We start from the raw sequence: 26,943 nt of genomic DNA, 5'->3' as shown, positions 1-26,943 counted from the left end.
AAATGGTTTTGTAAATACATCTTAATTGGAGAATATATGTGTAATGAATTACATATCTTAAATTAATTAATTTTATGTTAAAGTTTGACGGGTTAGTAGTGAAATTTAGGAATTTTTCTGTTCCAACAGTTCGTCAAAAGTTCATAACGTTTATAATCCACAACTAGAACTTATGGTCGAAGTGTCGAAGCTCAAGAAAAAGTGATTATTTATATTCAATGATCTAGATCTCAATAGATCATCTAAATAATTTGTAACTAAGCAAAAAGATTCTGTCATGGAAACGTTTGATAGTCTTGAAGTCATTTTCTGTTGTAAAAGACATATTTTCCAATCCCGCTATTTCATAAGTAGTTCATGCATTTAGATCCTCAAGCACGACGCAGCGGGTTCGAATCCCGATTTAACGAAGCCGCGATGGGTCCGTCGACCGGTGAATAGCGCATTCCACCGAGTTTGACATCACCGACACGTCAAATCGAAAGTCCCTATGTTTCCATCGATTCTGTTGGATTTAACTTAATTCGAACGTTTGACAGGATTGAACTAAATTAGAGAAACCAAGAGAAAACCCGACAGAGTAATGACAGTAAGTATTTCAGTTGATTGAACCTGTCAAAACTGTCTAAAAATATCCATCTGTCAAAATTTGCCGATCTGGCAGGCCTTTCTTGTTGGACTTCCTTTTGGATTCATCAATTAACCAGAGTTGAATTCGATACTTTGCAAACGTCATGAAGCCATGAATTAGGTCAGGGATTTGGTAACTTAATTTACCCAAGCCACTCGGTCTCGGGCCCCGGGTCTCAGTTGTCCATTCGGTAAGTTCAAGGTAACACTATAAAAAAACTGGCGGCCCTTGCTTGGCTTCGCTATCAGTGGCTAAAACGAACAAAATGGGTAGTTGAATTTAAAAAGCATTCACAAGATTTCAAGAACATTTTGGCCCCCCTCCCCACAAAACGTGGCACAAATGACCCCTGCAAGTGACCTAATCGTTGGTGGTAAGCATTTTTGGATGGCTTGTGAAATTATTCAGCCATGGAACTATTTAGTTAAATTCATCCTCATCAATATTTTATTCATTTGTAGAGTAAATCGGAAGGTTGGGGCGACGCGATGGCCGAACCTCAACAACCCGATACCCCACCAGGTGGCGGTAAAAGCGGCGCCTCCGGAAAAGTAAGTACCTACGCGTCCGCTAATGTGAGATGTTGTTCTTTTATTTTCTTCAAGTTTTAACGGACGGCTCTGTCGGTATTTTTTGTTTTCCAGCTGGAATCTCTGTCGAAAGATGATTTGATCAAATTCACGAAGAAACAAGTTCTCATGCAACAGAAATTGAAAGCGAAGGTTCAGGGTAGGTTTAACGGCGGCACTAGGTTTAAATCGAGCTGTTTGTGTCGACCCTGCTAGGAGACCGGGTGGTGACCACTCGGCCCTACCTGGAAATCAGGGAATTTTCTTTTCTTTAAAAAAGTGGGGGAAAACCGTGCAATTTTGTAAGAAAAAAAGCTAAAAATCAAGGGATAGTCTTGGAGATTTGTTGAGATTGTTTGATCGCGTGTAAGATCAAACAGTTTGCGTCTATGTCTTATGAATTTGACTGTGTTAATTGATCGGATTCTTAGCAGATCAATTCAGGGAAAACAACCAGCATGTCAGGAAATAGTCAGGGAAAGAAAGCTAGTCAAATAAAAGTGGCGCCCTATTTAAACCAGTCCCGGTTAGCTTCATGGAGAACCGTTGAATAGAATCTCTCTGCAGGGCCTATTATCATAATTATCGAAGTAATGATTTGATTCAAAGAACATTTTTGAAATTAATCTAATTAATATTTTGTTTTTTGCAGATCTTACGAATAAACTGGCACAACAGAAAAAAGATGAAAGTTCGACAGCAAGCGGCGATAAACAGACTGAAATGCATTATAAGGTCAATACAGAAAATATCAACCTATGACGGTCCGACAGTTAGGGGGGTTTGTGGAACTAACTTCGTATCCACGCTATCGGGCAACTTGGTTAAGAGGTCAAATTGAACCTTTCATTGTGGAAATGTGGAACTTATATTGGACCCATTTACTTGTGGAATTGGTTTAGGGGGTCGAATTAAACCCATTTTATTTTTTTTTTCTCGAAAAAATTTGAATGATTGGTTTCGTGTTTAGATGATGAAATCTGAGTATGAAGTGATGAAATCGGAACGCGATGAATTAAAAGCAGCGTACAGTCAGTCTCAACAGGCGCAAGAGCGATACCTACAAGAATACCAGGTCTGTCTTTGACTCCGGCCAAAAATTTGACCTTTACGATTATAAGCATTTTTAAGATACAATGAGTAGAAAATCCCACAATTTTCGAGCGATTTTAAAAAGTTAATTTGAAAATTAGAAATAATTTTTTTTTGCAAGCCATTTTAGACTAAAGAAGGGTGGTAGTAACCACCTGAAATATTTTTAATTGTTAAATAAACATTTTTAGATTTGTTCACACGTTGTGGAATTTTTAACTCATCGAGTCTTATCACGGTTGATATTGTGATTCTCAACTGATAAATTTTTTAAATGAAATATAATATTCGATTGAAATATTTGAAATGTTGCAGGAGTTGGAGTCGAGGTTAGAGGCGGAAAAATCTGACAAAGACGATTTGAACGAACAATTGAAGAAATTGACGCATGACAACAAGGTAAGGAATTATTGGAAACGGGATATTAAAACTTAAATGGATGAAATCGGAAGTTTACAGAATGATTGGATGAAATTCGAAATATATCCGAATCAGAGAAACTGTTAACAAACACAGGGTGGCGCCACTTACCTGGCAATCAGAAATGTGGGCAAAGTCTTAAAAAAAGACTGGGAATTTTGTAAAAAAAATGTTTTTAGTTCAGGGAAATGTTTTGAGATTGTTAGATTGCGCGTAAAATCAAGCAGTTTCCGTCTATGTTTAACATATTTGACTGTGTTTATTGATTGAATTCTTAGCAGATCAAGTCAGGGAAAACAACATGCATGTCAGAGAATAAACAGGGAAATTTGGTTAGATAGATCGCATGTAAAATCCAAGAGTTTCTGTCTATGTTTTACACGTATTTGACTGTTTTAATTGATTGGATTCTTAGCAGATCTTCAGGGGAAACTGCGTGCATGACAGGGAATAGTCTGGGAAAAAGCAATTCAAATCAAGGTGGCGCCACCCTGTTTAAATATTGTTCACCGAAATGATATTTTTGTTTTCTGGTTTTCAAAGGCGTTGACGGAACAGATGGATTGTATGACGATGAAAACTGAAACTTTAATGTCGACGTTTCAATGTTTACAACAAGAACAGGAAAATTCCACGAAAGAAAACAAGGTCAGTACGAAAAATAATTAGGGTTCCTACAGATCAAGGATTATTGAGATTTATATAAGGGAATTTTTACTCTTTCTTTAAAAATATCTTGTTCTTGATGGTGACAAGTGACACAAGGAAGCTCTTGTACAGAAACAGCCCTCACTGAGGATATCTTAAAATTTAATCAGGGAATTTGAATATTTGGTGTCTTGTTGTTCTTGCTGGTGACGAGTGACCCAAGGAACCTCATGACAACAAACAGCCCTAATTGAGGATATCTTGTAATCTCATTAGGGAATTTGAATTTTTGGTGTCTTGTTCTTGATGGTGACAAGTGACACAAGGAACCTCTTGATAAGAAACAGCCCTCACTGAGGACATCTTATAATTTAATCAGGGAATTTGAATTTTTGGTGTCTTGTTCTTGCTGGTGACGAGTGACACAAGGAACCTCTTGATTAAGAATCTGCCCTCACTGAGGATATCTTATAATTTAATCAGGGAATTTGAATTTTTAGTGTCTTGTTGTTCTTGCTGGTGACGAGTGACACAATGAACCTCATGACAACAAACAGCCCTCACTGAGGATATCTTATAATTTAATCAGGGAATTTGAATTTTTGGTGTCTTGTTGTTCTTGCTGGTGACGAGTGACCCAAGGAACCTCTTGATAAGAAACAGCCCTCACTGAGGATATCTTATAATTTAATCTTTGTCAAGGGTCAGGGAAATGATGGTCATTGATCTTTAAGAACCCAGGATCCAGTTCCACAGTTGTGAGTGAGAGTTAACTCTGAGTTAAAGTTAATTCATTTTCAATGAGTCAACTCTGTGTCAAATTCTAACTCACAATATTTCGGAACCGGGTCCTGTATGTTACTGAATCTCTTCGATTTCTTGAATTTTACGCCCGTTTTTTGTTTGCGATCGCCAGGAATTAAAAGACGAAGTTGAATTATTAACGAAAGCTCGCGACGACATGTTAGAATCGTTGAAATCGGTGAAACACGCGGCAGCGCCACCTAGCGGTCAAAACGATCAACAATTCGACGAGCTACGTCTGGAAAACGATACGTTGAAAGCGTCGGTGTCGGAGACGGTTGTGAAAATCGAGGTCGGTAGATTTTGAAATTTTTCTTTTTAACCCTTTCATTGCTGACTAGTTAATACCCTATAGTGCTGGAGATAATTTGAAAATTTGGAAAAATTCCACCCTAGTGTGTTGAATAACAGGAATACCACTATAGTGCGTCTACACCGCGGCGCGGTGTATCGTTAGTTACTAGTATTTCACTATGTCTGACAAGTGCTGCCATTTTTGAGTAGAGATATTTACTAATTACTAATTACATCAATACACCACAGTGCGGTGTACTAGCAAAATCTATCTGATTTATACACCGCACTGCGGCATAGACGCACTGAAAGGGTTAAAACGTTGAAATTAGATTTGTGAAACCGTCCACAGAGCCATTAATTATGAGCGCGGAATGAGATTTTTGGCTTTTGGCATTGTAGGAACTGGAGAAGACGGTCGGAGCGTTGGAGCAGGAAAAAACCGAACTTCTCGCCGTTAAAGAGAAATTCGAAGCGTTGACCGAACAGAAACGCGAAATGCTCGAATACATCAAAGAGATCGAAGGTGAAAACGACGAACTGGCGCTGAAATTCGAAAAACTGAAAAACGAAAAGGAAAACACGGATAAGGACTTCGCCGTGTTTCGCCAGTCGAGCGGTAATTTGAAGGAGCGTTTGGATTCGGCGACCGGATTGATGAAGGATATACAGGAGCAACGCGACGTTACGTTGAAGGAGAAAGAGCTTGAAATCGCGGAGAAACAAATGCTCACCGAAAAGGTATGTTAAGATTTTTTTTTTCAATTTATTAGAATTCGCAGCTAGGGTAATCAATACCCAAAAAGTACTGGAGATAATTTGAAAATTTAAAGCGATTCCTCCCAATATGTTGAGTAACAGGCACACCACTATAGTGTGTCAGCACCGTAGTGCGGTGTATTGTTAGTTGCTTGTATGTCAGTATATTTGGCAGGTGTTGCCATCTTCCAATAGATAAGAACTACTTATAAAAATCAATACACCGCATTAATACACTGCGCTGCAGTGAAAAGGTTAAGACTAATAACTTTTCAAGACTGTATTCGTACACAACTGCAACAAGGCCATTGAATTAAGTAATGGACCAGTATCTGAATTCGATTTTTGAAAATTTAGATTCGAATTTTCAGTTGATGACGATCGAAGACGAGCGAGATTTGCTGCAAAAACGTCTGAGCGATTCTAAAACGGAAATCGACGAGCTGAACCAGCGAAACGACGCGCTCGAGTTGTGGGTGCAGAATCTGACCGACGAAAAAGAGAAATCCGTCGATGTAACAGACGGCGCTTGGCAGACGGAACAGTTGAACCAGCAGACGGATGAGTTGAACAAGTTGAACCAGCAGACGGACGAGTTGAAAGCTCGTCTCGAAGAGAAAACGCTCGAAAACGAAAAGATTCGATCGGATTTGAGCGAATTGGAAGAAAAGTTTGGTAAAAATGTCGCCGACCGCGAAGAGGAACGAGCAGAGCTGAAGAACGCGATCGAATCGCGCGAAAACGAGATCGAAATTCTGAAATGCACCGTAGAGGAACGCGACGAGAACGCGGAGAGTTTGAAATTACGGTTAGAAGCGGAGACCAGCGAGAAAAAGGTCGTCGAGGCGAAATTCGAGGAGGTTTCCGAACAGGTCGAGAATTTGAAGTCGGAAATTGTTGAATTGAACGAAAAGATTTCCGAAATGCGTTCGAAAAACGACGAATTGGACGAAAAGTTGAACGAAAACGAAGCGACGCGAAATTCGTTGGTCGCGGAGAATTCGAAATTAGAATCACGTCGCGCCGAGTTAGAGAATCGTGAGCGAGATTCCGAATCATCGGAAATTGAGAAAATCGTCGCGTTAGAACAGGAGAAATCTCGACTGAGGGACGAAATCGAAAATATGGAAGCGGAAATGGATAAATTCATCGGGCAGGTGAATAAACTGGAGAGCGATAACGTTCAGTTGAACGAAACGATCGCCAGAACGGAGAAAGCGTGCTCGGAGTTGATGCGACGTTGCGAACATTTGGAGGCGGAGAAATTGTCGTCGACGTCGGCGGAAAGAACGGCGGAAATCGCGGAGGCGAACGCGATGTTGCAGACGGAGAACGTAGAACTCCGCGCGAAGGTCGTCGAGTTGGAGCGATTCGTCGAAAGTTTGGAGGCGTTGGAGAAGCAGAAGGCGCTTCGCGAGGACGTCGCCGCGGCGGAGAGTTTGAAGAGTATCGCCGGGCAGACGTATTCGACGTCCGAGCAGACTGAGGGCGATATCGTCGCGGCGGCAGACGGAATCGAGGAGGTGGAACGCGGGGAACGCGAGGTAACTCAACGCCAGCGAGTTTTAGATCGGTACGCGATGCTGCAGCGACGAGTTCAAGAAACTCAGAACGAACTCGAAGCCGTCGTTTGGGAGAATAAATCATTGAAGGAATTGATCGCGCAGTTGAGAGTCGAGTTGGCGACGAATTCGACCGCCGGAGGGCGCCACCGCACGACGAACGTGCTCGTGCAGACGTGCGTTAAGCAGATACAAGTTCTATTCCATAAAGTGGAACTTTGTCGCGCTCGGGAAACTTTCAGTCAGGAGATAATCGAGATTTGTAGCGGTTTAGAAGAGTTACTGCCTCAACTAGTCGAGCAAGATGCAATTGTCGAGAGTTCGGAAGAAAAACAGAAAGTTTTAGATCCGTCTGCTGAAGTTCAGGATCCGTCTGCTGAGGTTGAAGGTCAATCTGTCGAGGTTCAGGGTCAATCTGCTGATGTTTTGGATCCGTCTGCCGAGGTTCCACCGTGTCAATCTTCCGAGGTTCAGGGTCAATCCACTGAGGATGCCTCGGTCGAGGTGCCAAATTCCGACGAGGATTTAAGAAACGAAATAATCCACTACAAAAAACTCGTCGAAAAACACGAGCTCAAAGAGAAAGAATTGTGGAGTCAAATCGATACGATCGGTCAACAGAAACAACGCGCCGAAACGACGCTGGAACAGGCGGAGAAACGATTCGACGACTGGGAACAAACGTTCGTTCTGTTGAACGCCGAGAATCAACGCGTGACCGAGCGCGTCGCCGAGGTCGAAGAGCAAGAACGCGCGCTGCAAGCCGAACTGGACGATACGACGCGCGCGCTACACGAAGCGCTACACGAACGCGATCATCTCCGCGACGCCGTCTGCAAACTGACCGACAAGGACAACTCGATGATCGGTCGAATCGAAACGTTGAATCAAACGATCGCGGACGCGATGTCCGAGAAAGACTCGTTGCAATTCAGCATCGACGAAATCAAAGGTCAGAACGAAGAGACGGAGCGGGCGATCGAAGAGCTGCGCGTTCGACTGACCGAGATGACCGAGATGAAGCGCGAACTCGAAAAACTGAACGAAGAGGGCGCCGTCGATGTCGAAAATTTGAAACGAGTCGAAAGCGAGCTGCGCGCGGAGAACGAAAAGCTGTCGGCGGAGGTCGGAGTTTTGACGGAGAGGATCGCCGGTTTGGAGTCGGAGCGCGATGTGGTGAAGGTCGAACGGCAGACGTCGATCGACGAGGCGTCTGCTCTACGCGAACTGAACGAACGGTTGAAATCGGAGTTCGTTTCGAATCGTTGCGACCTCGAAGGAGCGCTGGAATCCGGACAGCAAAACTGCGAGACTTTGAGAACAAAACTTCAGGGTGAGTTACGACGAATTGTGGAGTTTAATCAAATTCAAAGCTGAAAATATTGAAAAATTCAGTATTTTGAAAATCTAGTTAAATAGATTTTATAAAGAAATAGCTGCCTACCCAAATCCCCCTATGACATCATCAAATCACCACTTGCTAAAGATATTCAAAGATTCTGGTTTGAAAAATACGGTAAGATAAGCCTCTATGAAAAATGACTACGTTCATTTATGCCCCTTTGAAATCAAATTACCCAATTCTTTTGACCATTACTTGATAAAGAATCTGCTAGAGATGTTTACTGAAAAATTCTTGCATATCTTGGGAAAATCTAGCATTTATGGTCCAGACTTAAAAAGATGGCTGCCTTCATAAATCCCCCTATGACATCATCACATGGATGCAGGCACCATTTAGGCTGAAGACTGGTTTTCATCGCGTGATGTATTTGTTCTTTTTTTTAGGTCTGGAAACTGAATTTGAAAATTTGACTTCAAAATATCAAGAACTAGAAGAGTCGAGTACATCGACAATCGAGCGTCTGCAATCGGAGAACAGCGCCCTCTTGCAGCGTCGTGAAGAACTAGAGATCGAGGTCAATCAATTGAAGGAGAATATGACGTCAATGTGTGATACATTGTCTCAGGTGAGTTTCAATCTGGGTTTCTGTGATTATGACATAGTTCTGGGAAAGATGGCCAGGTGTCGCTAGTGTGCAGTAGGACATCGACTACTGCGGCAATAGAGGATTCCGCTTATGACAAGTGAGGATCCACCAGGTGTCGCTAGTGTGCAGTAGGACATCGATATAGGATTCCACTTGTGACAAGTGAGGATCCACCAGGTGTCACTAGTAGTCGTCTGCATTCAATTTCTTCTACATTTCAACAAATACCAAATCAATTTTTCCCCAAAGTAAATTGATTATAAAGATGAGAATTATCCCAACAGACAGAGTTTTGAATCTTTTCGATTTTAATCGTTTTAGAGCGAAAAACTGCAGACGGATCTGTTGTCATGGACGACGAAATACGAAGAGCAGCAGATTTCGAACGCGAAATTACAAACCGAGTTGGATCGGTGCCAAACGGAGAAAGATCAAATCGCGAACGATTTGGAGGACAGCAAAACGAACGGCGAGAATCTGCAGTCGGAGTTGTCGGCGTTGACGGAGAAAAACGCCGAGTTGCAGCGCAAGCTCGGCCAGTTCAAGAAACTGCTCGTCGAAATGAAATCGCAGAAAGAGTCGTGGATGAACGAAAAAGCTGCGATGGAGGAGCGCTTGGAGGAAAGTGCGAAGGTCGTCGAAAACTTGCAGACGGAAAACTCTAAGGTCGTTGCAGACTTGCAGACGGAACATGAGAAGGTCGTTGCAGACTTGCAGACGGAACATGAGAAGGTCGTCGCAGACTTGCAGACGGAATTAGAAGCAAAATGTCGGGCGCTTGACAAATTGCAGCTCGAGTTTAACGAACTCAAAGAGAGGAGCGAACTCGTCGCGGAAGAGTTCGAGAGTTTTAAACTCGCGGCGAACTCAACGAGCGAAGAGAATGCGAACGAGTTAGAAACGAAACTTAACTCGAGTCGTAAAGAGCTCGCGTCGCTTCGGGATGAGTTCGAGAAAAAAACTGACGAAGCGAAGAGGCTAACGGCAGCCGTTGAAGAAATGGCCGCCGAATCGAACGATTTGAAAAAACTTTGCGTCGATTTGAAACTAGAAAATGCGAGGTTAGAAAATGAGATAAAGAATGTCGTGGCTGAGAGGGACGGTTTAGCGGAGAAATTTGAATCGGCAAGTCGGAATTTGGAAGAGTTAAAAGCACGGGCTTCGAATCTCGAGTCGGAAAATAGCCGATTTCAAACGGAAAATTCAGATTTGAGTTCGCGAGTCACCGATCGGGAAGAGGAGATTAACGGGCAGACAGATTTGATCGCGAGGTTACAGGGCGAGGTCGCCGAGAGGCAGGAACTGCGCGAGCGCGCTGAGGATTTAACACGGGAACTCGCCGAGGTGAAATCAAAACAGGCGGAATCTTTACGCCAGGCTGCGGTAAGTAACCGTTTATGGGGTACTGTGGCATGTGAGGATCCACTAGGTGTCAGTAGCCGGCATTAGGACATCGACCACTGCAGCAATAGAGGATTCCACTTGGTGCAAGTGAGGATCCACCAGGTGTCGCTATTGTGCAGTAGGACATGAACTACTGCGGCAATAGAGGATTCCACTTGTGGCAAGTGAGGATCCACTAGGTGTCGTTAGTGTGCAGTAGGACATCATCATAGAAGTTTCAAACAACAACTAATGAAAATTTCTCCCTGATTTTCATTTTTAGGATACCGACAACGAGTCCGCGGCTCGAGTCCAACACCTTGAAAGCGCGTTGAAAGCCTCGGAGGAAAAATGTGGAAAATTAAAAATGGTTGCCATCAAAACCAAGAAAGAACTCGCCGAGGTGAAGGCGAAATTGGAACTGTGCCAACAGGAGGCAGACGAACTTCGGGCGGAGAAAGAGGAAAACTTGACAATGATCGACGGTTTGAAGTCGGAGATCGTGACGTTCCGCGCTCAGCTGTCGGAGAGCGAGATCACGCAGCAATCTAAACAGGTTCGTAACAACCATGGGATGGGTGGCTCCAAATCTTACCGAAACGGATTGTTTGGTTTTGAAATGAACGTTTTTAAATTTGAAAAAAAACTGCTAAATTATCTGAAACGATTTTCGAATTATTTTTTTATACGGCAGAATTTGGAAAGCGTGATTGAAGAATTGCGACGTGAATTGGAAACGGCGGTCGAGGAAAAAACGGCGGCTCAATCGGATTTCGAGAAATCGGCCGAAAAATGCCGTCTGCTCGCCGACGAGTTACACGCGATCGTTCAACAACTGGCCGACACTAAAACGCGGTTAGCGGACTTACAAATAGAAAAGGAGAACGCAGTGGCAGCAAAATCCGCCGAAATTAAGGTTCGTTTACGATGAAAAAATGATTCGCAAAAAAATTTATTTCATTTTACAAAAATGTGAACATTCCTTCACCTCCCGACAGGAATTGGAAAATTCATTGAAGTCGATGACCCAAGAACGTGACGCAGAAAAAGTACAAAAAGATCAGTTTCACAGCGATAAAGAAAAGGTGAGAGTTTTTGGGGCTTGATTTTGGCAGTATCCTGGTATCCTGAGGGTAGTAGGCCTATCCGAAGACTTGCCTCAAAAAGTTAACTCATAATTGTGAATCTGGATTCAATACCCAGGGGCTGGTTTCATAGACTGGTATTACCTTTAACCAGGGGGCTGACTTAATTCATTTTCGCTTGAGTTTACCCCTGGGTTAAAGGTGAAACCAGTTGATAAAACCGACCCCTGGGCCCGGTTGCACAGTTGTGACTTAAGTCCAAAAGTGCTCTTAAATCTTAAGACTGGTCTTCAGTTGTTAGATTGGCTATAGAACTAAGTTGGTCTTAGGCTGATCTTACGTCTAAGCCATGACTATGCAACCGGCCCCTGGGGCTTAGACAGATATCAACTTTAACCCGTGGGCTAAATCAGTTCATTTTCAATTCAACCAGTCTATAAAACTAGCCCCTTGTCTATAAAACTAGCCCCTGAAGTTAAGTGAGGTCTGTACATATCGGCCGTACGTGTATTATGTTGTATTTATAGTTGGAAGTGAAATTAAAACAGTTCGAGTCTCAGACGGAGAAAGACGCCTCGTTACACGCGGAGATCGTCGACAAACTGCAGACGAAAATTCAAGAAACCGAAGAACGATTGTCGAACGCCGACAAGGTAAAATTTAAAAACCGTTTGATGAAAAACTCCCCGGTGGAGCTAGGGTCGCTGTACCATATTCACGTACCGTAACTGTTATTCGGAGGTGGTCGTATACCTTAAGATCGGTTCTTAAAACAGAAAAATGATTTGCCACACGAACAGGACAACAATTGTCCATGCAAACAGGAAAATAATTATCCATGCAAACAAGAAAGCCTCTATGTATTACTTTTCAAAGCCTGTGTATGAAATATATTCAGTATTTTCATGGATATATTTTAGGAAAGAAAGCAGAACAGTTTAATGGATCTAGAAATGGCTGATTACGAGAGAACCGTACAGAATATGAATGAAAGTTTGGCCGATCGGGATAAGTACATCGACGAATTGAAAGTGGACATTGGTCATCTGGAGGAGAAAGTGAAATCATTGGTCACTCAACTAGGTCAGTAGAGTCACCGGTCACTGTAAACTAGGTCATTAAAATCACTGGTCACTCAACTAGGTCAGTAGAGTCACCGGTCACTGTAAACTTGGTCATTAAAATCACCGGTCACTAAACTAGGTCAGTAAAATCACCGATCACTGTAAACTAGGTCAGTAAAATCACTGGTCACTGTAAACTAGGTCAGTAAAATCACCGGTCACTGTAAACTAGGTCAGTAAAATCACTGGTCACTGTAAACTAGGTCAGTAAAATCACCGGTCATTAAACAAGGCCACTAAAATCACCAGTCACTCTAAACAAGGTCAGTAAAATCACTGGCCATTCACAAAGAGGGCACAATTTGAACCTATTCTCGTATTTTAGAAAGTTCCGATATCCAGAAAGCGAAAGAGGAAGATCACGGCAAAAAACTGAAACAACTGTTGATCAAAACGAAGAAGGAGCTCGCAGAAACAAAGAAACAAGAAAATGAACTTTTAAAATCAAATGTCGAGCTACAAGCTTTACTCGAGGCGTCTGCTCAAACTGTAGAAGAAACAAAGGTAAAGTCTAGGTCTTCATAGTTCCACAATTCAGCATTCTGTTCCACAGTTCTGGATCCAGTTCCACAATTCAGCATTCTGTTCCACAGTTCTGGATCCAGTTCCACAATTCAGCATTCTGTTCCACAGTTTTGGATCCAGTTCCACAGTTTAGCGTTCAGTTCCACAGTTCTGGATCCAGTTCTGCAGTTTAGCGTTCAGTTCCACAGTTCTGGATCCAGTTCCACAGTTTAAGATCCGCTTCATTCTTGTCGAATTATTGTCGATTATTTTCGCGTTTTTCAGGTTCAGATGTCGAATCTGACGGCTGAAAACCAACAGTTGAACGAGAAAATTCGAAATTCAAAAGACACGAGTTCTCGCTCGTTGAAAACGCTTGAAACGAAATTACAAACGTCGCTCGAAGATTTAGAACTGACGAAAAGTGAACTGACAACTTTACAGGCGGAGTACGACGGGTATAAGGTGTGTCTGATTTCATTGGACTTGCGGGGGTCTCGGACCGGATCTGGTATTTTCAACTGGTATTTCTGTATATTTTTAGATTCGAGTTCATAGCGTTTTGAAACAACAGAAAACTAAAAATACTGACACGACTTCAGATTTTGATAAACAAGAGAGGTGAGAAAAATATTCAACTCATCAGATTTGAACTTAGATATTTTTAATTGAAAGATTTAATTTCTGAGAATTCTTTTCTTTTTCTCGTAGGGAGAGACTGGAAAAAGTTGTTGAACAACTCAGGGCTAAACTTCATGAAACAAAGTAAGTTGCTCAACAAAATGAAAATTTATTAAGATGACGTAAGGGGATTTATGAGGGGATTTATGGAGTCGGGGATCATTTCAGAGGGTCAAAACACTGGTGGCAATATGATGATGTCATAGGGGGATTTATGGAGTCGGCCATCTTTTTATAGGGTCTATAGATCAAAACAGTAGTGTCAATATGATGATGTCATGGGGGGTTAATGGAGTAGGCCATCTTTTTCTGAAGCTGTGGGGATAGGGAGATTTCATGAGAGCGGCCATGTTCAATATGAAATCATGTCTGTCTGATTTTAGGGAACAACTAGCGACCTCTGTTGGCGAGACCGAGATGTTCCAGGATGAGAACGAACGTCTGCAGTTGAGAATTACGAAACTCATACAGGATTTACAAGAGAAGGAACTCGCTTGGAAGGAAAAGTAAGAATTTAACGAATTTCATGAAGTTTTTTTCCCACTTTGAATCTTGGAATCAAGTGAATCAAATTAAATTCCCTGAAATTTGCATAATTTTCAAGGATTGATGAGTTGTCGGCGAAGACGTCTGTGAGTTCAGTAGAACACGCTGAAGCCATTCGTCAGTTTGGTCTCCAAAACGAATCCATTACGCGAACATTCAAGGTCAGTTTTAAAGTTAACTCTTCCGAGAAATCTGAATTTGAATACTAGCGAAATGTTTGAATTGGGGGTAGTTTGAATTTGGGGTAGGATTTGACTCAGAAAGTCAATCAGTGTCTTAGTTGTGGGGCAGGATTTGACCCCAAAAAGCAATAATGCAATATGGGTAGTATTTGACTCCAAAAGTCAATTAGTGTCACTGTTGTGGGGTAGAATATGACTGCGAGAGTCAGTTCCATTGTTGTGGGGTAGAATTTGACTTCAACAATTGACTAAAACAGTTTTGAATTCAATTTTAACCAGACGACCTTGACCTTTGTAGGAGCAGATGAAAACGTTGCAGACGGAACACCACCGCGAGACCGAGTCGCTACGGAAACAGATGGAGATCACCGAGAATGAATTGTTGCGACTGCAACGCGAGCACTACCACAAGCAGACGACAACGCCGGTCGTATCCCAGCAACAACAACAACAACAATATCAACAGTTAATGGTGCACGCGGAATGCAGTATAACTCCCGAATACGTGCAGCACGTGCACGTCGTACAGCAGGAAGAACGACAGCAGGGAGAGGTGAGTTACAATGTCACCACTAGGTGGCACTTGTGTGAAGTCTGAAGATTTGGGGATAAAATATTCTCTAGGTGGCTGTAATTCAGTTTCCAATGCTACTCTGGCAATTGAGTTTCCACTAGGTGGCGCTAGTTAAGTATGAAGTCAGTCTTCTCTTGTACTGATAAGTGCTACTATGGCAATGTAGGATCCACTAGGTGGCGCTAGTGTGAACTCAGTCTCTCACCGGGCGTATAGTGATTATAACGTTCTTTCTTCTCGTATTTCAGGGTATGGAACATCCTGATGCTGATCAGTTGGTGAATATTTAACTGCAAAATTCAAAAATTTGAAATAAAACTGGATGAAATTTTGTTCAGATTATCTGGACTTTCGAGCACCTTGATTTAGAATGTTTTTTTGTGTGTCTTTTTCAGAATTCCGTTCCGAGTACGCCAACTCTGGTACCGTTCGATCAACTGCTGATGTCACCATCTGAATCTTATGGTAAGTGAGCTGACGTATGATTATATCGACGTTCAAGGTCGTTCGAGGATCGCGGATGATCGAGCGAGTTTTTCGATTATATTTCAGGACCGCGGAGTCTAGCCGGAAGTTCAATAGCAGACGACGAAGCCGTGCGCGAAAATCTGTCGAAAGCCGAGAAAAAGATCGAACATTTAAACGAAGTGAGTCATAATACTTTACCGTTATTACCATGGTTACTAGTGTTCTCCAGATGCTGGAATTCGGGGCTGTATTCATTGTTAAGTGTATGACATCGCGGCTGCTGAAATAGCAAGGCTTATTCCCCAAAAAATACAGACCATTTGATATTAGCTTCATTTTGTTTCACAATATATTGATAATGTACTTCAAAGTAATTATCAGCATTGATATAGAATAATGACATCCATTCTGGTAGGGGCAGAAGATATTAAAGATATTAGGGGTTGCGGATTTTCAGAGGGGTGGATGTAAAAATAAAAGGGTCAGCCGCCCCTCTTAAGAACCTGTTGTGTAAAACACTTATGGTTATTATGTGAAAATGTATATTTACTAACAATGACCTTCAGCGATGCAGTGAAATTATTATTAGTTACTGATGAAGACCTTATTCGCGATTACTTCAAAAATTCAGTAAAATTATTATTAGCTACTCATTCTCGATGTAACTTCAATAAGATTATAGTATGTTTCTGATTCTCATTTGTTTTCAAAAATTCAGTAAAATTATGATTAGCGAATTTAGCAACGTTTAAAATGTTTGTAGCTGGTGAACGAAAACGAGGCTACGATACTGCGTCTGACGGAGCAGGCGAAAATTCTGAAAGAAGAAATTCGACGTTTGGAGCGAAATCAGGAACGCGAAACGGCCGTGTCTAATATGGAATATCTGAAAAATATCATTCTCAAGGTTTGTTACGCGACTGGCATTCTAAAGTCTATTTAAACTTTAGTTTTCTAAAAAATATCATTCTCAAGGTTTGTTACGCGACTGGCATTCTAAAGTCTATTTAAACTTTAGTTTTCTAAAAAATATCATTCTCAAGGTTTGTTACGCGACTGGCATTCTAAAGTCTATTTAAACTTCAGTTTACTAAAAAATATCATTCTCAAGGTTCGTTACGCGACTGACATTCTAAAGTCTATTTAAACTTTAGTTTTCTAAAAAATCTCATTCTCAAGGTTCGTTACGCGACTGGCATTCTAAAGTCTATTTAAACTTTAGTTTTCTAAAAAATATCATTCTCAAGGTTCGTTACGCGACTGACATTCTAAAGTCTATTTAAACTTTAGTTTTCTAAAAAATATCATTCTCAAGGTTTGTTACGCGACTGACATTCTAAAGTCTATTTAAACTTTACTTCAGAGGAGCTCTGGTGGCTTAACTACCTAATATCATTGTGTAACGTTCTCCTGTTTATGTTTGTAGTTTCTATCACTGAAAGCCGGCGACGAGAGGCAACAATTGATACCAGTCTTAACGACGATGCTGAAACTGAGTCCCGACGAAAAACAACAAATGATTAAAATCGCTCACGGTAATTTACTCAGAAAATTTTTTCTTCAGAAAATCAAATCTAAGCCGCAATTTAAACTATTTTTGTTTTCGTCGTTTTCAGATGGCGACGAGACGGCCGTCGTAGAGGCTACTGCGGCGAGTGGGGGCTGGACTTCATATTTACATCGGTGGTCCGGGTTAACTTAGACAGTGAACAACTACTCTTTTAACCCTTTCAGTGCTGACTAGTTAATGCACTTAAGTGCTGGAGATAATGTAAAAATTTTAAAAGATTCCACTGCAGTGTGTTGAATAACGGGTATACTGCTTTAGTGTATCTAAAGCGCGGTGCGGTGTATTGTTAGTTACTAATACCACACTATTTAGCGTATCTACACCGCGGTGCGATGAATCATTAGTTACTAATACCACACTATTTAGTGTATCTACAGCGCAGTGCGGCGTATTGTTAGTTACTAATACCACACTATTTAGTGTATCTACACCGCGGTGCGATGAATCATTAGTTACTAATACCACACTATTTAGTGTATCTACAGCGCAGTGCGGCGTATTGTTAGTAACTAATACCACACTATTTAGTGTATCTACACCGCGGTGCGATGAATCATTAGTTACTAATACCACACTATTTAGTGTATCTACAGCGCAGAATCATTAGTTACTAATTTATCACTATGTTTGACAGGTGCTGCCATCTTTCTAATATAAACATAAACTTATTACTAATAACACCAATACACCTTGATGCGGTGTATAAACAAAGTCCATCACCGATTTATACATTGCACTTCGGTGTGTAGACGCGCAGAAAGGGTTAATTCCCGATTCTCGAAATTTCATTCGAGTTCGTTTAGGCATTTAGTCATTTCACCTTCGGTATTTTAGACCCGACTCTGGGTAGAATTCATTCGTTCGAACTCGATCTATTGACCACTTGATCATCGTTCACCGATTCCTTCCACAACTGCGAGTTAAATCCGAGTGAAATTTAAAACCCTTGTCTCGGTGAAAAACTAGCCATGTTACGTCATTAGAATAGATAATCAAGTGTATTTGTAAGTAATAACTCGTCAAAAACTTCAAAACATTCTCTGCAGGTTTCAGTGCTGCCAACACCTCTGAAAAGTGCCATCGGTAACAAATTGAATTTCTTTCAGGGACATTTCATTGTTATATGAAAGAAAATGTTCTAATTAATTGGCAATCAACAGTAAGACCTTTGGTAACATGTTTCACATTTCTGTAGGCATCAAACAAATCTAAACAGTATTTCTCGTTGTGAAATAGTAACAAATACTGAAAATCAGGAACAGTTGGCTGAAAATCCTGCATCCTGCAAACCTCAGATATTCATACAATTTGTGAGCGTTTAGGGACTTCATTCGAGACATGTTTTAATTGACGGTGAACTACAATACAAACACCGGATATTTTTATCAGCACATTTTTCGCACTTTGCAATATCTGAGGGGTGTGATGGTCTCCTGTGTATGTTTACGTGTAAATCTAATATCTCCGTCCAAATATCGTTCTTTCATTAGCCGTGGGGGTTGGGTTCGGCGCAGGTGGCGCCCTCTGAGGCAGACGGATCGTCTTTCGTCTTTCCGCTGATCGTCATTAGAATATCGAATCGTTATTATAATTATTATTCATGAAATTAGAAAACGAAAGATAGAAAAGAAAGATTTCGATTGAAATTATACAAAAAAAAACTAACGTGTTTTTTTATTTCGTTTTCCGATTGAGCATGTATCATAACAAATACAACAATAATACGACAACATCCTACTCAAAAGTTGGTTAAGATTAACCAGTGGATAGTTGACTAAGTGACTATCAAAAATTCATTGTTTATTGAGGTATTTATCCGCCGGTTGTCTTAAACCAACTTTTCAGCGACTGACCTGCAGGTCATCGTCCGAATAACATCATTAACTATTTCTGAAAAATATTCTGAACTGGTTTGAATTGTTGGCCGCAATGAAAACATGAAATACGTAACAATTGGAGCAAAAATTTTCGTTTAAATTTTTTTTTGGGCTGGTTTTATATGGAATAACTTATGACCCAGTGACCTAGGCCCGGTTCCCTAGTCAATGCTTTAGACTGAAGACCAATTTCTTTTTCAACAGTTCAATTATGAATTCTAGCAGCGGAGATCGATAATTGGGGAGATGATGACGACTTAAGTGTTACTGGGCGTCAAATTGAAACGCCGGCTGTTCAACCGTGCCGCACGTGGGTCAACCACCACAACTTCACAACTGGATCCCCGTGTCGAGTTGAACCTACTGCGGAATCGGGGGTGGAGTGAAATTAAATCCGCCCAGCTGCGGAACCGGATCCAGAATGAAATAGAACCGACTACAGCTGTCGTGGAAATGGATTATGATTCGTTGAATAATGTTAATTCACAGTTCTGTTACATATCTATCTGTGTGTACATAATATATGTGTATATATATCAGTGCTATAATTTATTGACTGTTTGAATAAAGCAGTACTCGATATTAAAAGTGAAATAGCGAGCGAGACTCTATTTGAATTCGAGGAGATTGAGACAGAATTAATTCCGCGAGATGCCTGTTTCTACAGCGACATAATCTCATCCTCATCCATAATTAGGCCCAAAAAAATTGATACCTTGTTTCTCCGCTCTGCTGAGCTTAAATGTTGACCCGGCCGGCCGCCTATCTACCCTATACATTACTTTTTTAAAAATCGTGATCAATTTCACCATAACAGACCCGGCCGCTATAGAAATGAACTGTTTATAAATTTTATCATATTTTATTACAAAAATGACCCGGCCGCTGCGGAGAAACAAGGTATCATTTCTGATTAGCCTTAGGATCGGCCAGAGAATGGCAGGAATATTTTTCATTTTTCGATTAAAAATCTCAGGGCATTTCGACATTTCGAGGGTCCTGCGCCTTCCCTATACGACCCTCTACCTCGCCGGGCAAAATGCGTAGTGTTTAATCTAGTTATCGCTTATGCTACTGAGAAACTGTCAAATGAATTCCATCGGAGTGAATGAACTGAATCGAACCCCTTGTTAAATATGAATATAAACAATATTTACAATATATTCTATAAAGGCTAAAATAGATTGATACCTTGTAAAATCTCATTTCTGCTGAGCTAAAAAGTTGACCCGGCCGGCCGACTATCTACACCCTGTTTATGACTTTTTAGAATACTGAATCTGATCAACAATCTAACAATAATAACAGACCCGGCAGGTGTAGAAATGAAATGCATAGAAATTTTATTGCAGTTAACATCTGCCCGATTACGAGAAACAAGGTATCATTTTATTTTAGCCCAAATTTTGGCAAAATGAAGGACCACAGCAAGTCAATGGCCCAGGCCAAGGCTCCTAATAAATGCCCCGGATATGGCAATGCTAAAGCTGTCAAAGGAAAAAATACTTTTACATATGTTATGAGCCTACATTGAAATGTAGTTATAGGGCAGGATTCATAGACCTATAAATTAGGGGGTATCAGATCAGATCAGACCATACGTTCTATAGTTGGTTAAATTTAACCATCAGAAACCAGTTAATTTTTACTTAAATTTTACTGTGGAACTGAGTCCTGAACTGTGGAACTGAGTCCTGAACTGTGGAACTGAGTCCTGAACTGTGGAAGTGAGTCCAGAACTGTGGAAATAAGTCCAGAACTGTGGAATTAAGTCCAGAACTGTGTCCAGTAAACGTGGAACTGAATCCAGAACTGTGGGACTGGCTTTAGTAATTGTGGAACTGGGTCGTCCTGAACTGTGGAACTGGATAGAGTAAGTGTGGAAATGGGCTAACTGTGTGACCAAATCCTGAATAGTGGAACTGCGGCACCAGCTCCTGGTAAATGCCACAATAATGAAGCTGTTTTGATTACCACTGGTTGCATTGATAGCGATCGATATAAGATGAGATCGATTGACAGTCACAGTTGGCACGGGTATGTTTGGCATTTTTAGGACGGTTTTCAACTTGCGTTCCTCACTAGAAATACGTTTAAACGTTATAACAAATTAATTTCGAACAAGTAAAATAAAATATAATACGAAATAATACTACTGGGATTATTTCTAAAAATGCGCGAAAATAAACGCAATACCGCAGGGCTGTACTCGGTATTTGAATTTGGGGAGGGGCGTAGAAACCTCAAGAAAGGGCAATTACCAAAACAAAAAAACTGATAAAGCGATTCTTATCGTAGGCCTAAACAAGAAACTCTGTTAGGCCTATAACAAAATTAAATTCCTATTATTTCTGGATGAGGCAACTGCCCCCCCCTATGTACAGCCCTGTACCCCACCTTACCCTGTTAGGCCCTAGGCCTATCTAGGACAGAATACTTAACACACAGAATACTGTAGGCCCCTTATTGCTCAACCCCTGAATCAAAGTTTGTGGGATTTCTTCATTTATCCCTCATTTAAATTTTCTAAAATCGAAACCTCAAGAATAAACTGACCTCAATGCGTGCCAATATTTCAAAATTACGACTAAATCTCTCGATAACATCAACCGATTTGAGCTAGTTCACACGCTTCTGTCCAGGTGGCGCCGGTAAGCTGACCGTGCGCGTAAACGGACGAATTCTCACGAACCCAAAACACGTCGAATCCCCACGTGAGATGATGACCTTTGCAAGGTCGCGCGTTCGGCTTCAGCGACGTGTCGAGGTTATGGCAGACGTATCCGAGTTCGGCCATCAGCCGGACTAAATACCGTCCGCTCGATCCGCGTTTTATCCACACCCACTCCATCATTATAAACGGCACGTCGACCCGTTTGAGAAATTCGGCTAATTTCGTGAACGTCCGCGCTTCGTAACCTTGAACGTCGATTTTCATGAACGCACGTTTGAACGTGATGACCGACGCGAGATCGGTTAGTGTAATCGCGTTAACAAAGGTGGCGTTGTTGTGGTTCGTATCTCCATCCGTCTGCTTGTCTCCGTGCGTCTGCTTGTCTCCGTGCGTCTGCTTGTCTCCATGCGTCTGCTTGTCTACGTCCGTCTGCTCGGCGACGGACGACGCCCCGTTGTTAATCGGGTCGTGTTCGAACTTTAGAACGCCGCGTTCATCGGACAACGCGTTCAACAACAACTCGGCGCAATCCGTCGCGAAACGACCGAGCTGAATCGACTTGCGCAGTCGTTTCAGATTGTCGACCGATGGGTCGACGGCGACGACTCGTCGACCCATTTTCAACGCGAGCAACGAATAAACGCCGACGTTTGAACCGAAGTCCAAAAAATCCAAATCGCGATCCAGGTCGAGAATCAGCTCGACGATCGTCGTCAGCTGCGGTTCGTACGACCCCACCCTTAAAATCACCGCCGACAGGTAGAGATCGTCGTCGGGCGGGAACAGACAGATCGGCGTCGTCGTCCCGCGCGGGAAACGAATCAACGTACAAACGACGGACGGCGATATCGCGTCGCGCACCGACAGGTCGAATCTCGTGACGACCGACGGGATCGACCGGTTTTCGGAGAACAGTCGACATCGACTGGTCGCGGTCGAGCGGAGACAATCACGTAAATCGGTACCGTTGAAAACGATCAGAAACGCGCCGATGAAAAGGCAAAATATCCACAGGGTTTTTAGAATGACGGAGTTCGTGAAGCTGCTTATTATTGATGACATCGCGGGTCAACTGGTCGATCAGTCAACGGGTCAATCAGTCGAAACCAGGCGATCAGTCCATTCAATCAGCCAACATGTTGATCAGCCAAAACCAGTCGATTCAATCAGCCAACACCAGTCGATCAGTCAACCAGCTAACTCCATTTGATCAGCCAAAACCAGTCGATAAGTCAACCAGGTAATTCCATTTGATCAGTCAACACCGGTCGATGCAGCTGCTGTTGTAATCTCTACACTCTAGTCTAGTAGAAAAAAATGGAAAAGAGTTTAGGCAGGTTGTTTTATAAATCTGCCTTCAAAACAAGGCAGGGCCTTTTTCTTCAATTCTGTTTCTGATTTCGGGAAAATTAAAATTTATTTCAGTTTTTGAATTGAACTCTTCCTGACGTAACAGACAGACCGACGATCCCCCACCCCCAATCCCTTCTTCAATTCTTACCCCAATAACGATCACATCTATTTCATTTGAATAGAAATCGACAACATGTTTCCCGATCAAATTCACGGATCCAAACAAACAAACAACCGGGATTTCTTTCCGGGTTCCCCCAAAATATCGAACACGTAAATCGCGGATACGGACCGTAAACTAGGTGGCAGCACCGTACGGTTTAGTTTAGTCCGATTTACCGGTACCGGCGGTGGCCAGAACTTATTGCTAGAACTTTGAAGCATAAATGAAAATTAACAACAAAATAACTGCATGCAATTTCAAATTTCAACCCTTTTTTTCACTGAGAATAGTAAACTAAGTAGTTCCTGCCCTCGCTTGGGCTTAGACCCTTCTACTAAGATATTTGAATTGGCCAAAATAACAGGCACAGAGTCTATCGGCGCAGCCGTAAAGTGTCTTAGTTTCATACGTAATAAACCTTTCTAAAAGTGACGTATTTTTTAAACTTTGACTGTGTCCGATTGTTGCGCAGACGAGGAAATGCAATAAATTCCATCAGAAAATATAAATTGTCGCCTTTCTCACGATACATAGGTTTCATTTTTGTGCCAAAAGGGAGATGGACGACAATAAATCGTGCTGAAGGTTTTAGAGTAAAAAATGTTAAAATCTGTCCAAAAATGCAGGATCCGTGGGACCGCATCAAAATGGCGCCTGGGAACTGGAAACTTCCCTGCCGAATGAAAAAAAACCGAATGTTTACTAAATGTCACTATAAGTCTAGACGTAATTCATTGATTTAGTTAATGATGTCACAGGGGACCGATATTATGGGACGGCAATTTGTTCAAATCGGTAGACCTACTTGAGTTATCGTGATAACTGATATAATAATTCGATGTCATAAGGGGATTACGTAACACTAGACAAACCAGTGTCTCCATAGTAATCAAACTAATTAATGATGTCATAGGGGGACTAATGTAGCGTCTCCGCGGAAATTATTGATGCCATAGGGGGATGATAAGGATGCTGCCATTTCTTCGAAAAATGTCACGACAAAATTCGCTAAATGATTCTCAGATGGAACTCCCCAATAAGTCGGGATAGGATTAATTCTGAACACCTCCCGTGGCTATGATTATTTTGCTCAATTAGTTCACGCGGTTTGATGCCCAATCTCCGGGTTGAGAACAGCAGCAGTGCGCTTACTTATCGCCTGCCGACTCCAGCACGCGCGAGTCGAGTCGACTTTATTGAATTAATAAATTGCGGTGATGATGAAACTCGAGCCAAATGTAAATACATTTAAGCGCTTATATTTCTATATGGTAAATATCACCACTCTCAGTTTCTCGCTGGCAGTTTATCGAGTGGAATCAAGCGAATATTAATCGATAAATCCCCACCTCGAGCAGACGACATGGAGCAAATCACCTAGGCATAGACTACGGCAATGCTTTATTTCAAAAAGTTGGGCAAGCTTTAGGTTGTCTCATGGGCTTGGAGCAGGGGCGGATCTAGGATTTTCGAAATGGGAGAAAATTGAGACGTACATTCTACTCCTAGCATTCTGAGCATTTTTAGGCACTCACTGATCATCATGCATACATTTAGAACGAACCTTCTACTCCGAAGTGTAGCATATGAAAAATTGAAAATGAAAATAGGGGATGCTCTATTACTAAGAAGGAATCACGTGTGAGGTGACCAATCACGTGTGAGGTGACCAGTGAGCTGTGTGGTGAGTCTATTCACTAAACAACACCCGCTAAAACCCTTCTCTGATTACAACAGTTTCTTACGCGTCAAAATCCGGTAAATCCGGTAACTGGCAACTTGACAGGAACCGGATATACGTATCCTGAATTATCTGAGACGATGATTCTATTGAGAGTTTGTGCAGTGACTGTAAAATGCTTCAATAGCACACTTTCTGCCGCTATTCGCGAGAGACTGAGGTGTTAAAAGAGAGGAACATTAGGTAGATCGCAGGGTTTCAGAATAAGTGTCTATTAACCGTTTTAACGCGTGGTTTGAGTGCTGTGCGAGACTAACAGTAATTGATACACACCTACTGCCATCGGCAGAAAGCGCCGAGCCGTTACCTGGCTACTTGACGGCCACTTGACAGCTCGTTGACCAAGATTTCATCGACACAAAGTCTGTCAACGAGGAATCAACGTGTTGTCAAGATCGTATGAAATTCCGCACTCGGAAGGAAACAAAAACAGCCCGGAATAATGTCTCCTTCGACGAATCAAGTTTCGCGACGTAATTTTATGTTATGACTGAATATAGCTGAGACGTTCATCAAATTATCAGTTATTAGATGAAACATTTTGAACTTTATTGTCAGTGTCACTGGTGGGTCCGGGGGCTTCAGCAAATTGAGCTATTCTAAGAGATAAAACGAAGCTTCAGCATTATAGTACTAGGTGCATTTACGACTTCAAAACATTTCTTATCAAGATGTAGCAGGTAGACACAGGTACCGACTCTTTGATGGCTGATTATTTCATCTGATAGTCTGCTCCGATGAAAGACTTTCGTCTGCAGCTGCTGCTGCTGCTGCTGCTGCTGCTGTGGGATTGATATTGTGAGAGAATGCGTACGTGATTGGAGGAAAAATCATCTGTAGTAACTCGACGGCGAAAGCCTCCCTAGATCCACAGATAAAGCGGTGCTCGCTCTGACTGACCCAGTCTGGCCTCAATTATAGGAGTCCCCAAGGGAATCGGCCAAAACAGAAAACATTTTCCATCTAATTATGTTGGCACCAGCTACGCCGCCCTCAGTTAGATATGACTTCGGTGGCGATATCAAACCCGCTATATTTGGAACAAAGAGATAATTGAACAATGAATTTCGCCTCGACTCGTTCCCGTTATTGAGATGCACATTTTGTTTGATAATTCTTTTCACTACGTCAACAGATGTCGTAATGAATCAGTAATCTTATCGCCGGGATTGAAGCGTGTTTGTTCGGTTCTAATCGATGTTAGAGATTAGGTAATCACGTCCTGTCTTCATCGGTTAACTTCGTCGAAACCTAGAGATTGAATTCTTTTATATCACATTACATAGTCTAATATGTGGAAGTTTTGGCTCATTCACAACCATAGCCTGGAATTTTTTGAGTAAAACAGTTCATTATGTGCAGGTAGTTTGGTTTTAACAAAAGAAAAAGATAATAACCACTGCTCTTCTGGCCCTAAAATGGGTCGTAAAACGGACTAGACCGTACTACCGATAACCCTAACCCTAACAGGACTCGAACTGGTGACCTCCAGCTTGTCGACTGAGCATGCTACCCACTAAACCACAGACCAATAGTGATTGACTGGGATTTGTAAGTTCGTCTTGTCAGTGAGGTGACCAGTCAGATGTGAGGTGGCCAGTCAGGTGTGAGGTGACCAGTCAGGTGTGTGAAGACCAGTCACGTGTGGTGGCTCAATAAACCCGCTATAATTCTCGTATTACAAGAGCTTCATATGAGTTGCAATGAGTTTTCTGAAACACTGAACCACTAGATGGAGTCATAGCAACTATAGGGATCGTAACAATCATACAAAATCTATTCTTAAAACCCCTGAAATGTTAAGATTGTGGTTGAATTGTCTGACAGTCAGATACATAAAACCTCCACTTCAGCTGTACTCGTTCCCGAAAAGAATCGACGAGGGGTTGACAGTTTTCAGGTAGATATAGAAATAACAGATGTCTCATTAATCCTGCTCTATACGACGAATTCAGATCCAACATCGATCAATCATCGTTTATAACGTGATCTCTCGTGATCCCGGCCACAGACACACATTCCTGACAATTTCTGATTGCGCTGTTTTTTTTTCTGCATCTCAGAAGACGGAGAGAAGAGAGAAGAAAAAAGGGCAGAGCGAGGAGACGATAGAAAGACAGATACGAACTTGACGACGAGAGGTAAAAACATCGCAATGAGTCGCGAACGAAGAGTTAGATATAAATCCCTCAATCAAGAGGCTGTCTGTTGAAAATAACCATCGAAAAGTTATAATAAATCATTTAAA

The 26,943-nt window shown here is 41.9% G+C and overlaps 2 protein-coding genes across 2 annotated transcripts; one reads left to right on the top strand and one right to left on the bottom strand.

The window, feature by feature from the left end:
* Window positions 1-403: 403 nt before the first annotated feature.
* LOC141910742 (uncharacterized) lies at window positions 404-19,314 on the top strand. The gene is made up of 30 exons (XM_074801494.1): window positions 404-589; window positions 1,093-1,182; window positions 1,276-1,360; window positions 1,853-1,935; window positions 2,171-2,275; window positions 2,608-2,691; window positions 3,256-3,360; window positions 4,277-4,456; window positions 4,861-5,199; window positions 5,589-8,112; window positions 8,568-8,749; window positions 9,092-10,153; window positions 10,437-10,709; window positions 10,848-11,069; window positions 11,152-11,238; window positions 11,766-11,891; window positions 12,159-12,321; window positions 12,688-12,866; window positions 13,152-13,331; window positions 13,411-13,487; window positions 13,578-13,631; window positions 13,931-14,053; window positions 14,152-14,254; window positions 14,574-14,828; window positions 15,098-15,127; window positions 15,245-15,314; window positions 15,402-15,496; window positions 16,081-16,224; window positions 16,744-16,852; window positions 16,934-19,314. Exons 1-30 carry the CDS (start codon window positions 584-586, stop codon window positions 17,017-17,019), a joined length of 7,221 nt encoding a protein of 2,406 aa, XP_074657595.1. The 5' UTR covers window positions 404-583; the 3' UTR covers window positions 17,020-19,314.
* Window positions 19,315-19,323: 9 nt separating this feature from the next.
* LOC141910740 (uncharacterized) lies at window positions 19,324-23,007 on the bottom strand. The gene is made up of 2 exons (XM_074801491.1): window positions 22,940-23,007; window positions 19,324-22,742 (listed from the first exon to the last, which is right to left on the bottom strand). The coding sequence occupies exon 2, from the start codon at window positions 22,498-22,500 to the stop codon at window positions 21,370-21,372; it is 1,131 nt and encodes a 376-aa protein (XP_074657592.1). The 5' UTR covers window positions 22,501-22,742; window positions 22,940-23,007; the 3' UTR covers window positions 19,324-21,369.
* Window positions 23,008-26,943: the final 3,936 nt, after the last annotated feature.

This window comes from Tubulanus polymorphus, chromosome 9 (assembly GCF_964204645.1).
Source record: "Tubulanus polymorphus chromosome 9, tnTubPoly1.2, whole genome shotgun sequence".
In the NCBI taxonomy this organism is placed as follows: domain Eukaryota; kingdom Metazoa; phylum Nemertea; class Palaeonemertea; order Tubulaniformes; family Tubulanidae; genus Tubulanus; species Tubulanus polymorphus.
The sequence above is the reverse complement of the archived record's forward strand: the minus strand, read 5'-3'. Positions and strand labels throughout refer to the sequence as shown.